This window comes from Mustela nivalis (genome assembly GCF_964662115.1).
Source record: "Mustela nivalis genome assembly, chromosome: 5".
Classification (NCBI taxonomy): Eukaryota; Metazoa; Chordata; class Mammalia; order Carnivora; family Mustelidae; genus Mustela; species Mustela nivalis.
The window spans coordinates 8,420,712-8,434,989 of NC_139024.1; the positions used below are offsets into that span (position 1 = coordinate 8,420,712).

At 42.0% G+C, this 14,278-nt stretch overlaps 1 protein-coding gene across 6 annotated transcripts in view; it reads right to left on the bottom strand.

Moving 5' to 3' along the window:
* FNDC1 (fibronectin type III domain containing 1) overlaps positions 1–14,278 on the bottom strand; it is a 112,064-nt gene that overhangs the window by 18,403 nt on the left and 79,383 nt on the right. For all 6 annotated transcript variants that reach the window (XM_082730016.1, XM_082730021.1, XM_082730019.1 and 3 more), the window contains 3 exons: positions 4,260–4,328; positions 2,479–2,622; positions 181–411 (listed from right to left, as the gene is read on the bottom strand). In XM_082730016.1, the coding sequence (XP_082586142.1) occupies positions 181–411; positions 2,479–2,622; positions 4,260–4,328 (444 nt within the window). The remainder of the gene's footprint in view (positions 1–180; positions 412–2,478; positions 2,623–4,259; positions 4,329–14,278) is intronic.

The following is a 14,278-nucleotide window of genomic DNA, read 5'->3' on the forward strand; positions in this document are numbered from 1 at the left end:
GCTTCCCTGTGGCCTGTATGTCATCCTTTTGAAAGGAGGCATTTGCCTTCATCCATCCAGTCCACCCATCCATCCACCCACCCACCCATCCATCCACTTATCCATCACCCATTCATCCCTTATAGTCCGTATTTTCCACCTACAGTCAATGAGAACTCTGAGCATCGGCCTTGGACACACCTGTTACTACATCTCCTGGGGTGGCTTTGTCCCAGTCCACAATGACAAATGAGTGGCAGCCTTCCATGGCGACCACAGTGATGTTGCGGGGGGGATGCTGCGGAGGCAGGTCATTCTTCCTCATGTCATTTGGAATGATTTCATCCAGGCTATCCACTTGGAAGTGATCCAGAGCATCAGTCAGAGAACATGGGGCTGATGGGTCTTTACTTAGGTATGTCACATAAGGAGCTGGAAAAGAAAAGAGATACCCAACTGTATTGTTGAAAACTTTCTCTAGAGGCAGAAACAGAATGTCTGCTGGATGGAGCAGACCCACCATCCAGTCTTTCCCTGTTAGACAGAGGCTCCAGCACCATCAGCCCCTCAGCCCTGATGATCAACTCATAAACACATCCTTAGCTCTCCTCAGTGGATCCACACATTTACATCTTCCAATCCAGAAGTTTCAGAAGATTGGTCTCCCCATCAATATCAATGACTGGGTCTTCAAAGTAATTTTGAAGGACCCCCCAAACTATAAATGAATGTCATATAAGTCTGCAGCATTCCACCATTTGTATGCCCAGATGTTTGGAAAGGTATGAATCGGGCCCAGCTGACACTTAACTAGAGCTCTCTTGGCACTGTTCACCTTCTAAACTGTGCTGGAACCAGGAAAAAAAAATACCCTGATGAGGACGTGCACCTTCTAGCCTCGAGTCATGGTGGTCTTCTCTAGAGCTTCCGAGATACCCAGATCATCCAGGATATTTGCACAAGGCCAGGCCTATGCAACAGCCTTTACAACATTACTGCTAAGTACAATACAGCTACTCACATTTATGGACAGGTTCATGGTTTTCTACACACATTATCTCAGTGGATACAAGAGCCCTGGGAATAAAGCAGGACATGGACAGATATTCCATGTTCCAGGTGAGCCAACTCATGCTGAGAGGGCCCACAAAATGAGGCTCAAACAAGACTCTACCTCCAGCCCACACTTCTTTATTATAAATGCTCTGTAAGAAGCAGAAATGTCAAGGAGTTGGAGCTGGGGCTTCATATATGCAAAACTCTGAAGTCTTTTCAAGTAACAATTTCTAATACTTTCTAAATGTCCCACTGCATCTTTTGGTATAGGTTCTCATTCTTGGTGGCCACTGAGACTAAAAGCAAATTTTAGACCCTCTAATATCCAGTAATTTGTATAAAATTAGACCTTGAGAGCTTGTTGATGGATCTAATCAGGTAGTTCTGGGGAGTAATGTACTATGCTTTGAAGAGTTTACAAACATAAAAAAAAAAAAAAATAGCCAGACAATAGTAAGCCTTTCAGTCTTGAGAAGAGTTCTGTGGAACAGCAAACAATAGTGCTGGAAGCATTTTCATTTCTGTCCTGGAGCCACAGAGAGGACGGACCAGAACATTCAGCAAATTCAGTCTGCTTAATGCCAGGGGCCAGCATTAGTGCTTGCCTCAGGAATGCTACCTCAAATTAATATTCTTGTTCTTCAAGCACATGAGATTTAGACACTCAAGACTACATCTTGGCTGGCAAGCACTTTTCTCTGCTTATGGCAGAACATTTGTTTTGGAAACAGAAAAGTGTGATATTAGTTTAAGCTGTTGCCTGTCTCCACTTGGTAATATTTTTTTCCGCTCTGTAATGTACTAATCTAACTGTCTCGTTAGTGAAGTTCATTAAGGGCATGGGAAAAGAAGACTCCCAAAGAGAGTGAAGCACAGTGTAGCGAAATAGAATTTCTTCTTGAAATTGTTTAATAACTGAGAAGGAAGAGTCAATTAAGCGTCTAGATTCCTAGTCCCCAAGGCTAATGAAAATTAGGAAACAACAGAAGAAAACCCGCTTTGGCTCTATGGTACCTTAAGATGTATGAGTAGCTCAATTCAGTAAGCTGCTCATCTTTGAGGGAGAACTTAACAATGTATAGGTGAGTCTCAGTGGAAGCCCCAACTTGGAAAAGTTGCTAGAACACAAACAGTCATGTTCTCTGCTCCTGAAGATGTTTACAAGTATTCTTACTTGGTCTACACGAGGCAGACTCTTGAAGCTCTACTTGATTGGATACCAGATGTTCTCCTGCCAACCCCATTCCCATGACTCCTGCAGAAAGCAAGCTAATATGCCTTCCAGCAGGACTGACTCACGGAGTCACCCTGAATGGAAACTTCACTCTGGGAAAGCTTCTGCTCCAAATGTGCTGCCTTGGCCAAGTCAAGAAATTGGTTATGCTCTTCCTCAAAGAAAAAAGTTAAAACCCATGTTTCTCTGACAAAGGAAATTCTATTTACCAACAAATCGTTTCTTTCCAGCCAAATCGAACTCTTCTCCAGGAAAGGAGCTAATGGAGCCTTCTGGTGAGATGACCTCGGGCACCGCAGCCGTGGTGGAGGGCCTGGTGGTGGTCGGTGGCCTTGAGGTCTCAAATTCATAATCTGAAATGATATAAAGGCTTTGTAATTGGGCTCCTCCAGAAAAGGGGCATACCTTCTCGAAATTCAACTCAAGATTAAAGCACACATGCACACACCCCTCCAAAATAAATGCTATGCCTGAACCTAATTTGTTCCCAATGAAAAAATATCCCTCCTACTTCAATCCCCTCAGAGAAGCAGCTACAGATAAAAGAAGGGAAGAGGGAAATGAAACACATCGAGCAGAAAAATGAGGCTTTATACTCAGAGCTGGACAGAACCTTAGGATTCATCCAGTTTAGCACGCTCCTGCTACTGGCCCCCGGACATTCTGTATCTAAATATTTTTCTCTTTTAGAGCCATGAAAGAGTCACATCAGAAAATAAACTTGATTTTTTTTTTTTTTAATTTACCTTCTGGGTATGGGCTTCTTTCCTGAGGACTGGGTGCAATGAATCCTCCTAAAAAACTAATCCTTTAACATTTAAAAAAGAAAACTCTGCTCCCTTTCAACCACTCAAAAATAAAAAGAAAGTAAGAATGGAGCTTAATGTTTTCAAAGGTGCTAAGAAACTCTTCTTTTTCTCCTGACATCTGTTGTTTTTCTTTTAAGTCAGTTTTTTCTTAAACTGTGGGATGAACCCATTTTCAAGCTTTACGATGACTGCATCAAAGGTGACATTATTCTCACATCAGGGTTTTGGGGGCCCTGGAGTTACAGATAATGGCAGACAAGGAAGCACAAAAGTGAGAATATCCTGAGTATCAAGGGCCAGCCCTGCCATGCAGACAAAATGCCCACAGGAAAATTGCAGAGACAATTTATAAAACAGACAGAACCATCACAGGGCCACAGGGTCATACGTAGACTAACTGCACTGGCTCCAGATTCTACCCAAAGCATATTACATTCTCAGTCTTATAAGCTTATACCTGCTTGAAAAGATTTTGTGATTAAAAAAAAAAAAACTGCATAGCACTGCATTTCTCTTTCTTTCTTTTTCTCTTTTTCTTTCTTTCTTTCTTTTTCTTTCTTTCTTCCTTCCTTCCTTTTCCTTTTTAGAGAGTGAGAGAGCACAGGCAAGCACATGAGCAGGGGGTGGGTGGAGGGGTAGGGGCAGAGGAAGGGAGAGAAACTCAAGCAGGCTCCTTGCCCGGTGTGGAGTTCCAGGCAGGGCTTGATGGTTCCAACACTGAGATCATGACCTGAGGCCAAATCAAGAGTCAGATGCTCAGCTGAATGAACCACCCAGGCGCCCCCATAGCACTGCGTTTTTTAAACACAATTAGGAAAGGAGAGGAAAAAGAACAGTGAGAGGAGCCAACAGAGGAAGTGGAGTCATGGGGTAAACCAAGTCAGGTCACAAGGGGTGGTGGAAGTAGAGGCCCAGAAAAGCAGCTCCAGAGCTCCAGGGGGCAGGGAGAGAAGGGGGACAAAGGTGCTCACGTGCAGGCTTCATTCGCATATGAAACTCACAGTTTTCCTTTGGATCAAATAGCACTGGGGGCTAACTTGGAAGCTAGGGTACAACCGCCTTCCCTGAGCATTACCATGCAGCCCAGAGTTCTGAGAGACACTTGGAAAACTGAGATCATCCACTTAGTAATTAAAGTGAGAGAAACTGTCCACATCCAAACTGTAAAAATCAGTGGGTACCTTCGTCATAGATAACGTATGCCTCTTCTGTGGGCATTGCGGTGTCAGTCTCCAGTCCTGAGAATTCATCTAGTGAAGAGAAAAGGAAGGAAAGTTTCCTCTCCGTGGCTGGGAGCCGTGCCCCCGGGCAGAGCGTCCAGGCCCCAGCATCCTTCCACAGGGGTCAGTGGCCAGGCCAGAGTCGCCCAGCTTTCTCAGAAGGGAGAGCATTAGAACCCAGACAGGAAATCCAGACTGCCTTTCCTTTACATTCAGGGGCGGGAACCCTGAATGCCCCCTGGCGATCGGAGGAAAGCCACCCACTAGCACACCCACTTTCTGGCTCAAAGCACCTTCTGACCTCCCTACCACACACAGTGCTCACTCACCTGCCTGCCCAGGGAGCTCTCAGGAGGCCGTGAGAAGGGCCCCAGGCCAGCAGTCACAGGCCTGAGAACACACATTCTCAGAAAGCAGTGGGGTGGGAAACTGCTGCGCAGGGGGGGCATCCCTCCACCTGCGACCTCCCTTGTTTATTAGGTCTTCATATTCCTTACCCCCTCAATCTTGCCACAATCACATGTTCTGGAAGCAGGTTGATTTCCTGCCTCTCCCATATTCTATGTTGGCAAACCACACCAATGTGAATTACCTGTGCCTCACTACTTCCCTTCTAACCCCCCACCCTCTCTGGTAGGAAGCCCGCAGCCCAGGGCCTATGAGATGCTCTAGCACCTGCTTTGCCATTTAGGTGGGGACCCTCGGTGTGTTCTGATGGGGCCAATGGATGTCAGCAGGACAGAAGTTGTAAATTACTATCCACCCTTCAGGGCTCAGGACTGTCATTTCAAGAACAGCTATTAAGACATATTTTTCGGGGCAGCTGGGTGGCTCAGTGGGTTAAAGCCTCTGTCTTCGGCTCAGGTCATGATCTCAGGGTTCTGGGATTGAGCCCTGCATTGGGCTCTCTGCTTGATGGGGAGCCTGCTTCCCCTTCTCTCTCTACCTGCCTCTCTGCCTACTTATGATCTCTCTCTATCAAATAAATAAACAAAATCTTTATTTTAAAAAAAAGGCATAATTTTTCCTAGGTTAGTCCAACGTCAATACTCTTGGATCCAAGAGGAATCACTTCTGGGGTGGTTCAAATCGGTTTTCAAGTTCACACCACCCGGTTTGGGGCTATTTGGCCATTGCTTCCTTGGGTGCCATTTTCCTTCCCTTGTCAATTGAACTTTTAAGAACATGGTCTTCTTTTTCTTCATTCTTGGTTCACATTCATTTCTTTTTCTTTTATTTTTAGCCAGATCAAAAATGAATAAATTGTATAACTTTTGCAACCCAAAAGGAAAGAAGAAAAGGGAAAAGGATAGCATTTCTTTGCTGGATTCTCACTGTGGAGTGGAATTCTTGTACTGGAACACTGCAGTGCACACAGCAGGCCACAGAAATCATGCCTTTTACTTACAGACTGGGACCACTTCTTGAATGAGTGTCTTTTAAGTCTTCTGGCAAAAGTAAACTTTCTACTGAGTGATTTAGTGCTCCTTTTTTTTTTTTTTTTCCACTTAAGCTCAAATAAAGTCAGGCATAATTTTCCTAAAATAGCACCATCTTGGCTCCAAGTAAAAGTAAATTCCAGATGGAAGAAAGTGTTTTTTTTTTTTTTAATTGACCCTCAGAATTTGTCCCACCTGATTGCCATTTTGAAGCATTGGGAACTACATAAAATTAGATACTTTATACGTCAATTCAGCATCATTGTCAAAAGCTTCCAGCTTTTCACACGAAAGAGCCACAGCTGGCAGGCACCAACATAGTAGTATGGTTCATTCTCTGAGTGGTTTACCCAAATGGTTATGAAAAAAATGGAGAGCAAGCTATCACCAAAGAATTAGGGTCTTGGCTCCAGAGATATTTAACAAAACTATAAAAAAAATTCTGAGTAGAAGTTTAAAGAAAAGGTAAGATAGCCCTTTGAAAGCCAAGGATATTCGTAAATTATAAAGTTTGTCCAGCTCAAGTGAATTTTCAATTATTCTCCTTGTATTTTCTGTTTTCAGAGTGAGCTGTGAGTGAGTGGACTCATTTTCCATAATGACTGATGTTTTTCTTTAATGGCTCAAGATCATGTTACAAATTATTGAAGATGTTCAATTTCCATACATTTCCACACATGCATGATAGCATCTGATCCACTGTAGAAATGGAACCTGAAAAACAAAGACCACTGGCTTTTACTTGTGAGTTAGAAAAATGGAAAGTGCCTATAAATTAAGTGCTTAGATACCCAAAGACAAATAATAAGGTACCATGAAGAATGTGAGATGAGCAGAAGGCACTGTCTTTACTGCAAAGAATTTGTTATTTAATGGGGGAATCAGATCAAGCAAAAAAAAAAAAAAAATGTGTGTGTGTGTGTGTGTGTGTGTGCATGCACGTGTGTGCATGTGTGTATGGCAAGAAAGCGAGAAGAGTAAAAGCAACAAAACACTGAAAACAAGCATATAATATGCTTCCAGGAATATACATACACATATGGCATGCATAACAAATGAGGAAGTACGTAAATACTGCTTGAATTACTGGAATTGTTGAATGACACAAGGTTATTCCTAGAATGTTATTTTAAAGCAGTGTTTTAAAGGAAAAGAGTGCATGATTTAACCAGGGGAGCCAAGACTTTGAGATCTGAAAAAATGATTTTAAAATTGGAGGGCTAGGGGCACCTGGGCAGTGCAGTGGGTTAAGCCTCTGTCTTCGGCTCAGGTCATGATCTCAGGGTCCTGGGATCAAGCCCCGCATGATCAGAGAACAGAGAACAGAGAACAAGGCTCTCTGTTCAGCAGGGAGCCTGCTTCTCCCTCTCTCTCTGCCTGCCTCTCTGTCTACTTGTGATCTCTCTCTCAGTCAAATAAATAAATAAAATCTTTAAAAAATAAAATAAAATCGGAGGGTTAGAAACAAAATTTTAGGACTTCACCAGTGGTATATAATAACAAATGGGTGACTAGGTGGGATTGTGGAGCAGGGGTCTTGAAGGACAGGTATTCATTTGCTGATCACTAATGTAGGTGCTAGATCATAAGCACTACCACAACAAACATTTGAGACTACTGACCTACAAAGTGCTATGGCTAAGTGTCACTTGCTTAATACCGACTATGTACACATGGAGCCCCAGCACTTGTGAGTGTACATTATGGACTTCACTAAATACAACAAAAGAGAAAAGCTATGAGAAAAAGATAAACCTGAGAGCAGAGTAAGAGGAGACAAGATACAGATGGTTCTGCAGTTCATATGTGAGGGAGAGCCTTGGGACTGTCCCTCAGCTGACATCAGAGCCTCTTACAGAAAGCATCTCTCTGCTTTCAGTATCATTACAGCATTTACAAAATAAATATCAAGGCCACTAAGAGTTGTTTCACCAACAAATGACAAACTCCATTGTATTTCATAGATAATGCACAGGATTTTCCAGAGTAATTTGGACTGATTTTCAAATTATAAGCCATCTTTAGAAACTAATTCCCACCCAAGATGCTTGCTCCATTGCCTCTCTCCAGCATTGGCCCTGGCAAGTTTCATTCCAATGATGAAAGAAACTGGGACTATGTGTGGTATCCTCAGGCAAGTGGGGGCTGGTGGAAGGAAGCCCATAAAGAATAACAAAGAGTATTGGGCCAACAGGCCCAGCTTACAGATGGAGGGAATGAAGCAAATCTAGGAAGCATGATGAAGGGGAGGGACAGATGGCAGTGGAGTAGGAGGACCCTCGGGAATGTGTCCCGTGAATACAACTAGATAACTATCAAATATTCTGAACACCCCAGAAACCAACCTGAAGATTGGCAGAACAAGTTCCGCAACTAAAGGGAGAGAGGAGCCCACATGGGAGAAGATCAGAAGTGCAGAGATGCAGCTTGGAAGAGAAACAGATCATGGCTTCTGTGGTGGGAAGGGAGCCATGGTCACAGAGAAAGGCAAGAGATGGACTAGCACACAAGGAAGTGCATGGGGAAAATGAACCCCCATAGCAATTGGCTTAGAAAGTGAGAGAGGCCAAATTTTGTGACTTCTGACAACCAGGAGGCCTTCAAGCCTAAAGTTTTAAAGGTCAGTGGGCTTGGCTCTGGGAGAGCCCAGAGGGTATTAAGGCTGCCCTTATAGAGAAGGCTGGGCAAACAGTATGACATGCAGCATGGAAACCGTGATCCGAAGCTCACCCGGAGCACACAATGAGGAGGCTATTCACTCATCTCAGACTGCATCCCAGAGAGACGGCATTCACAGACAGACCACTCCAGGAGCAAAGGAACTGGTAGGCAAAGTGTCCCTTTCCCACCCCTCCGCATAAGCACAGGGCTACTTGCAGGAACCAGCACAATGCCAACACTGGGCTCCTAACTTGTTTACACCAAGCCCCAACCCCCTGGAAGAACTGCCATTGCCCAAGTCACAGTTTCTTCAGTCCCAGCATGGCAGACCCCCTCCACTGGAAGATCAGCCCAAACCACTGCCAGTATCACATCTTCTGACCTGGGAGTTTTGCAAGGTCTCAGTTCTGGCAGTGATGGTGACAGGTCTCATTTCACAAGCAGACCAGAGCACACCTCCTCAAAACTCATATGTTTAGGCCAGGAACCAGACATGACTCACAACAAGCAAAGAGAGACTTTGCAGATGGCTGGTCTGAAGGATAACATGGCCAGGACACAACAGCAGAACACATGCAACTCACATTGAAGATACTCTCAGAATCACCAGGCCCTGATGAACAGGGGACTCTGTACTGCAGGGTAATACAGAACCTCTTCTCCATAAAGCCATTAGAACAAGAGACATGATTGACTTTCCTAACACAGAGAAACAGTCAGAGAGACTTAAACAAAATGAGAAGATGAATAAATTTATCTCTAATGAAAGAACAGAATGAGGTCACAGCCAGAGATCTAAGCAAAACAGATAGAAGTAACATGCCTGATGGAGTGCAAAAGTAGCGATCATAAGGATACTCATCGGGCTTTACAAAAGAGGGGAAGACATCAGTGAGACCATTAACATGGAGATAAGAAATAACAAAGCAGAGATAAAGGGCTCAATGAACAAAATGAGAAACATGTTTGATGGAAGCAGCAGCAGTTTGGAAGAGACAATGAGATGAATTAAAAAACGTAGACTGCTATGCTGAAAATTAAAAAAAAAAAGTAGATGATTGGGAGAAAATTCTCAGCAAAGGAAATTTGTCATATAAAAGCATGGTAATAAAAGACATTTTATTTCATAAAGTAAAAAAAAAAAAAAAAAAAAAAAAAAAATCTCCAGAAGAGGAAGACGGAGACAAGATGGTGGGGAAGTAGGAGGAGGCGCCGTTTCAACCTGTATCCTAAAGTGAGCTGATTACCTACCAAAGAACTCCGATCACCCATGAAATCAGCCTGAGATCAGAATTACACACATCTGGATCTCTATGGGGGCAGAAGACACTGGTGGGCCGGTAAAGCGGAGTGGGAACGTCGGACTGATATCGGAAGATAAACAAAAGCGGGAGGGAGCCTCTGGAAGCTACCCATTGGAAAGTAATACCCCCATTCAAGAGTGCCCTGCACTGGGGACCAGCATTAACTTGGAGTCTGGTTGAAAGCACTCAAAAAGAGCAAAGGATCGCAGGGGAAACTGTGGGAATCAGGGCGGTTAGGGATGGGAGCTTAAGTCCCCGGACCCAGGACAGCCATATATATATATATATTTATTCTCTTGTCATATACTTTTATCAGTGTTTTTGTTTGTATACATCATAAATCTTACCTTGTGGCCCATTTGGGCTGAGCCTTCTCTTTTATCTTTCTTTTTTTTTTTTCCTGTCTCTCTCTCTCTCTCTTTTCTTTTTCTCTCTCTCTTTTTTTTCCCTTCATTTGGGTGGAGACTCCTGATTGCTCAGAAGGAATACACCTTGACTGCACCACAGTCGATACATCCGTTCAGCCATCTCTCACCAAAATGACTAGAAGGAGGAATGCCCAACACAAGAAAAATACAGAGGATGGGCCTTCTGCAACAGAGCTAATGTCTATCAACATAGACAATATGTCAGAAAGGGAATTCAGGCTAACAATTATCCAGGCAATAGTTAGGTTGGAGAAAGCCATGGATGCCCAAATGGAATTGATTAGGGCAGAACTGAAAGCCACCAGGGATGATGTTCACAATGCTCTCAATGAGTTCCAATCTAATCTAAATTCTCTAAAAGCTAGGGTAACTGAGACAGAAGATAGAATTAGTGATCTGGAGGACAAACAGAGAGAAAGGATCAGGAGGAAGCCTGGAACAAACAGCTTAGAAACATGAAAACAGAATATGGGAAATAAATGATGCCATGAAATGTTCCAACATCAGAATTATTGGAATCCCTGAAGGGGAGGAGAAAGAAAGAAGTCTAGAAGATATAGTGGAACAAGTTCTCCATGAATATTTTCCCAATCTCGCAAATGGAACCAGCGTTCATGTACTAGAGGCAGAACGGTCTCCCCCAAGATTATAGATTCTAAAAAAACATCAAGGCACCTGATAGTAAAATTGAGAAATCATAATTGTAGATACAATCTCTTGAAAGCCGCTAGGACAAAGAGGCTCCTTACATACAGAGGAAAGCCCATCAGAATAACGTCAGACTTGTCCACAGAAACCTGGCAAACAGAAAGGGCTGGCAAGATATATTCAGGGCACTAAATGAGAAGAACATGCAGCCAATAATACTTTCTCCAGCAAGACTGACATTCAAAATGGATGGAGAGATAAAGAGTTTCCAAGACCGGCAAGGCTTAAAAGAGTATGCAACCACCAAGCCGACACTGCAGGAAATATTAAGGGGGGTTCTATAAAAGAGGAAAAATCCTAAGAATATCATTGAACAGAAATATAGAGACAATCTACAGAAAGAAAGACTTCAAAGGCAACATGATGTCAATAAAAAATGTATCTATAAATAATCAATGTGAATAGCCTAATTGCACCCCTAAAATGACACAGGGTTGCAGATTGGATAAAACAACAGGACGCATCCATATGTTGTCTACAAGAGACCCATTTTGAACCTAAGGATACACCCAGACTGAAAGTGAAGAGATAGATGCATCTTTCATGCCAATGGACCTCAAAAGAAGGCCGGGGTAGCGATTCTCATATCAGATAAATTAGATTTTAAACTAAAGACTGGTCAGAGATACAGAAGGACACTACATAATTCTACAGGAACTATCCACCAAGATGTTCTAACAATTGTAAATATCTATGCCCCCAATATGGGAGCAGTCAATTACATAAGAAAACTATTAATCAAGATAAAGAGTCATATTGATATGAATACATTAATAATAGGAGATCTTAACATGCCTCTCTCAGTAATAGACAGATAATACAAGCAGAAAATCAATAAAGAAACAAGAGCATTGAATGACACATTGAACCAGATGGACCTCATAGATATATACAGGACATTCCACCCTAAAACAACAGAATACTCATTCTTCTCAAGTGCACATGGAACCTTCTCCAGAATAGACCACATACTGGGTCACAAATTAGGATTCAACCAATACCAAAAGACTGAGATTATTCCCTGCATATTCTCAGATCACAGTGCTTTGAAACTGGAGCTCAATCACAAGGAAAAGTTTGGAAGGAACTCAAACACCTGGAAGCTAAAGACCACCTTGCTTAAGAATGCTTGGATCAACCAGGAGATCAAAGAAGAACTTAAACAATTCATGGAAACCAATGAGAATGAAGACACTTCAGTCCAAAACCTATGGGATACAGCAAAGACAGTCCTAAGGGGGAAATATATAGCCATCCAAGCCTCCCTCAAAAAAAAATAGAAAAATCCAGAGTACACCAAATGTCTCTAAACCTTAAAGAACTGGAGAATCAACAACAAATCAAACCAACTCCATACATAAGAAGGGAAATAATCAAGATTAGAGCAGAGATCAATGAGGTAGAAACTAGAGATACAGTAGGACATATCAATGAAACTAGAAGCTGGTTTTTTGAAAGAATCAGTAAGATCCATAAAACATTGGCCACACTAATCCAAAAGAAAAGAGAGAAAGCTCAAATTAATAAAATTATGAAGGAAAAGGGAGAGATCACAACTAACACCAAGGAAGTAGAAACAATCATCAGGAGTTATTATCAACAGTTATATGTCAATAAGTTAAGCAACCTAGATGAAATGGATGCATTCCTGGAAAACTATAAACTCCCAAAACCTGAATAGGCCAATATCTAGTAACGAGACTGAAGCACTGATCAAAAACCTCCCAAAAAACAAGAGCCCAGGAACTGACGGATTCTCTGGGGAATTCTACCAAACTTTCAAAGAAGAAATAATGCCTATTCTCCTAGAGCTGTTTCAAAAAATTGAAGCAGAAGGAAAACTTCCAGGATCTTTTTTATTAATTAATTAATTAATTTATTTATTTTTATTTCTTTTCAGTGTAACAGTATTCATTGTTTTTGCACCACACCCAGTGCTCCAGACTCCTTTTATGAAGCCAGCATTACCCTGATCCCCAAACCAGGCAAAGACCAAACCAGAAAGGAGAATTTCAGACCCAATATCACTGATGAATATGGATGCTAAGATTCTCCACAAGATCCTAGCAAACAGGATCCAACAGCACATTAAAAAGATAATCCACTATGACCAGGTGGGATTCATCCCTGGGTTACAAGGATGGTTCAACATTCGCAAATCAATCAATGTGATAGAACAAATCAATTAGAGAAGAGAGAAGAACCACATGGTCCTCTCAATTGATGTAGAAAAACATTTGACAAAATCCATCATCCATTCCTGATTAAAACACTTCAAAGTATAAGGATAGAAGGAACATTCCTGAACTTCATAAAATCTATCTGTGAAAGACCCACAGCAAATATCATCCTCAATGGGAAAAAGCTCACAGCCTTCCTGTTGAGATCAGAAACACGACAAGGATGCCCACTCTCACCACTCTTGTTCAACATAGTATTAGAAGTCCTAGCAACAACAATCAGACAACAAAGAGAAATAAAAGGTATCCAAATTGGCAATGAAGAAGTCAAACTCTCTCTTCGCAGTTGACATGATTCTTTATACAGAAAACCCAAAAGACTCCACAACCAAACTACTGGAACTCATACAGCTATTCAGTAATGTGGCAGGATACAAAGTCAATGTACAGAAATAAGTGGCTTTCTTATACACTAATGATGAAAATACAGAAAGGGAAATTAGAGAATCAATTCCATTTATATAGCACCAAGAACCATAAGATACCTGGGAATAAACCTAACCAAAGAGGTAAAGGATCTGTACTCAAAGAACTACAGAACACTCATGAAAAAAGTTAAAGAAGACACAAAAAGATGGAAGACCATTCCATGCTCTTGGATCGGAAGAATAAACATTGTTAAAATGTCTATACTGCCTAGAGCAATCTATACTTTTAATGCCATATCGATAAAAATTCCACCAGTATTTTTCAAAGAGCTGGAGCAAATAATCCAAAAATTTGTATGGAATCAGAAGAGACCCCGAAATGCTAAGGAAATGTTGAAAAACAAAAATAAAACTGGTGGCATCACGCTACCTGATTTCAAGCTTTACTACAAAGCTGTGATCACCAGGACCGCATGGTACTGGCATAAAAACAGACACATAGACCAGTGGAACAGAGTAGAGAGCCCAGATATGGACCCTCAACTCTATGGTCAAATAATCTTCAACAAAGCAGGAACAAATACACAGTGGAAAAGCGACAGTCTGTTCAATAAATGGTGCTGGGAAAATTGGACAGCTATATGTAGAAGAATGAACCTCAATCATTCTCTTACACCATACACAAAGATAAACACAAAATGGATAAAAGACCTCAACATGAGACAGGAATCCATCAGAATCCTAGAGGAGAACATAGGCAATAACCTATGCCTATGCAACTTCTTTCAAGATATGTCTCCAAAGGCAAAGGAAACAAAAACGAAAATGAACT